Source organism: Lipotes vexillifer, unplaced genomic scaffold (assembly GCF_000442215.2).
Source record: "Lipotes vexillifer unplaced genomic scaffold, Lipotes_vexillifer_v1.1 scaffold276, whole genome shotgun sequence".
NCBI lineage: Eukaryota > Metazoa > Chordata > Mammalia > Artiodactyla > Lipotidae > Lipotes > Lipotes vexillifer.
This window is the reverse complement of record NW_006782461.1, coordinates 442,453-445,924: the sequence shown is the minus strand read 5'-3', so window position 1 is coordinate 445,924 and position 3,472 is coordinate 442,453. Positions and strand designations below refer to the sequence as shown.

General features: G+C 48.2%; 1 protein-coding gene across 1 annotated transcript in view; it reads right to left on the bottom strand.

Moving 5' to 3' along the window:
• Positions 1-668: 668 nt before the first annotated feature.
• KCTD21 (potassium channel tetramerization domain containing 21) overlaps positions 669-3,472 on the bottom strand; it is a 14,321-nt gene continuing 11,517 nt past the window's right edge. The window contains exon 2 of the mRNA XM_007455294.1: positions 669-1,694. Coding sequence (XP_007455356.1) covers positions 882-1,664 — 783 coding nt within the window. The 5' untranslated portion in view covers positions 1,665-1,694 and the 3' untranslated portion in view covers positions 669-881. The remainder of the gene's footprint in view (positions 1,695-3,472) is intronic.

The window sequence follows — 3,472 nt, the reverse complement described above, 5'->3', positions numbered from 1 at the left end:
TACTGGGGAGAAGCTCTCAGCCGCAAATGTGCTGGGGTGTTCTGGGGGTGCGGGAGGACTGAGCGACTGTTGAATCATTTTCCAACCCTGAGAGTCCATAATATATTTGTTTTAAATGATCTGTTTCAATGACACTTCAACTTCTTGGGCAAAGGACTACAAAAGTCAGGTATCAGGCCACATTATGAAGCGCCTTTCATTGCACTGGCTCCAGATACTTTCAAATCTTCGCAGGGACAGCAGCTTATTTCTGAAGCCGGAAATCCCCAAAGGCCTAGATTTGGCCCAGTCCAGAGGGATATCCCCATCTTCTGAACACTGCCTGGAGGCTAATTCCTCCAGGCCATGCCAGGCTCAAATCCCACCCTCACTACCCACTTCATTTCCAAGCCAGCCAAGCAAGTCCAAGGTTCTGGCCACATCCCAGGGACGGAGGGGCAGGCAGGATGGGAATCTCTGGGTACTTCATGTCCTGGGAAACTAGAGGGAGCCTCTTGTTCTCACCCCATCCCCTCCACCAGAGGCTCTGTTTACAGATGGCTAAGTGAGGCACTGACTAATGGTACAGAGAGAGCTGGACCCAAGAAAAAACTGCTGTTCCTCTGTCTAGCCAAAAAGTCCTCCTGTGGCCTCCTTTAGGACATGTTGGCAGACTCTTCACTTACAGCAAACTGCCCATCCCCAGCTCAAAGTAGCAAGGAAAAAGGTGGCTGTGTCAAGAGGACACATGGATTCCTACAGGTGGACTGCATCACGGGGGAAATCAAGTCCTGCTACACGATTAATACAGGTTAGTATAGTGGCCTGCCTCACCCCACTGGCGAGACACTCTCCAAGATCTTGGCTTTAGGAAGCCCCCCTCCAATGTTGCTGGGGTCCTTTTACCTGTACCGTATTAATCGAATAATCTTATTGTTCATAAAATCCACAGCGTGTGGGTGAGAAGAATCGATGCAGAAGCCGTCACTCAGTGCGATTTTCAGCACCTCCTCCATGAAGACCTGGAAGCTGTTGATCTGCTTGTTGGCTGGCACCACCCAGAGCCTCTTGAGGTTCTGCTTGGTGTACTCCTCCTCAGGCAGGCCCTCCACATTGGCCACCCAGTCCAGAGTCAGGTGGTTGGGGTCTTGCAAATGGCTGGTGATGGAGGATAGGTTGCCATTGGAGCAGTAGAAGAGCTTGGAGCCGAGGAGCTTGAGGAAGAGGCAAGAGGTGCTGAAGATGTTGGCGTTGAAGACCTCCATGCTGGAAGAGGACAGGCTGTAGATCTGGGGTGCCTCACGCACAGTGAAGTGGACCGTCTGCACACGCTGGTTCAGCGTGATGTTGAGCATGGCATTCTTCTCGGCCTTGGACAGCTCCACCTCCTTCTCCTGCAGGGCCTCAATGAGGGGCTGCACCTGGTAGAAGTCAGCCTCCCTGCGGAGCAGGCCCATCTCCTGGAAGTCCTCGGGCAAGTCCAGGTGGGAGGTTCGCAGGAAGTTGAGGATGTAGCGGAACACTTTGCCGTCACGGTCAATGAAGCAGTGGCCCTGGCTGTCCCTCTTGGTGGGCATCTTCCCACTGAACATGGCGCCCAGCATGGAGTCAGGGAAGCTGGTCAAGGTTGCCAGTGAGGTTGTATAGAGCTTCCCCCCGACATTCAGTGTGATGGGGTCAGACATGGCAGGAGGCTGGGGTGCTGGGAAGTAGTCCTACAGAGAGAGGTAAGTAAGAAATGACCAACTATATCTGATATCTTAGTTTGTTGGGGCTGGTATAACAGAATACTATAGACTGGGTGGCTTAAGTAACATTTATTTCTCACAGTTCTGGAGGCTGGGAAGTTGAGGATCAAGGTAGGGGCAGATCTGATGTCTGATGAGGGATGTCTTCTTGCTGTGTCCTAATATGGCAGAAGGGGCAAGAGAGCTCTCTGGAATCTCTTTTATAAGGGCAGTAATCTTGTTCACGAGGGCTCCACCCTCATGACCTAATCTTCCAAAGGCCCCACCTCCTTACGCCATCACATTGGAGGTTGGGATTTCAACATATAATTTTGGGGGACACAAACATTCAGTCCATAACATCTGGGTAGTCACAATTCTCAATTTCTTATTGTAGGTCCTTGGAGTTGAAATGAATTAATACTTGATGAACAAATGGATGGGTAATAATTGCCACACCGTCTAAAGCATATTAGGTTCACTAGGGAGTTTAAAAAAAAAAAAAAGAAAGAAATGAAAAGATAAAACAAAGCCGGGGTTCCACCCTCCAGAGGTTGTTTTAATTGGCCTGGAATGTGGCCTCAGCATTGCTATTTTTTAAAAGCTGATTCTAAATGTTCAGTTAGGACAGAGAACCACTGGTCTAAGGAAAGAAAGATAATGTGCCTGGACTGAATGCTATGCTAGCTGCTCTTACGTACACTTGCTTACATACTATCCTTTGACATAGACAATATCATCAATCATTCCCACTGTGCAGATAAGGGAAACTGTGTCAGGATTCATTCACCGGTCATTCAGACCGGTGAAGGGTCCTGCCAGGATTCAAGCCCAGGTTCCTTTATATGAGAGAGAAAAATGTATTCATGCTTATTAGCCAAAGACTGGTCCACTGTAGGTACTTAACAGATGTTCTGAGATTTAGGACTTCAAGCCCTGTGCTCCTTCTGCTGTACCGATGTTGCCTTCTTATTTAATTATTTTTTCCATCTAAAAGAATTCACAACAAATGGCTGTGATTAGTACCACTTCCATCTATCTACCAGGCCCACAATGGGTCACTCAACCCTCTGGACACTCCTTTCTGGATTCTCATCCTCCCATGACAACTTGCCTTGCCATGAAGATGCTCTTGGCTGCTGATGGCCTGCCCTTTTCTATCATGATGGCACCCCAGCCTCCTCTGAAACTTGCTTTGAGGTCAGCGCAAATGTGGGACTCTGCAACCAAGCACCCTTCCTGAAGGCTCTTTACCCACTCCACTCCTTAACAACCCTCCCCCACTATTCCCCCACTGATCTCACAGCCTCTAGTGTCTAGGGCTGGTGTCTCCTTCAACCTGAAGTCTTGGATTCTAACTTTTCTTTAAGGTTCTAGAAATCAGGGGATGTAACTTTTTGGCTTCCAACACGATACTTTCCCAGGAGCCAACCTGTGCAATGAATTCAGCAATCTTCCTCTAATGTTGGGTGTGGAGGGCACAGGGAGGAATCAGCCCCACTGCTGCCCTTGAGAAGAGCCCAGGCTGGCAGAGGAGACCACAGCAAGAGACAGTGAGGGTGCAGTAACAAGAGAAATGTACCAATTACAGCACAGGGAATATCGCTAATATTTTATAGTAACTTTAAATGGTGTATAATCTATAAAAATTTTAAATTTCTATGCTGTAAACCTGAAACTAATATTGTAAATCAACTCTACCTCAACAATGAAAGAAAGAAAGAAAGAAACGGATGGAAGGAAGTGGGGGAAGGGGGGAAGGGGGA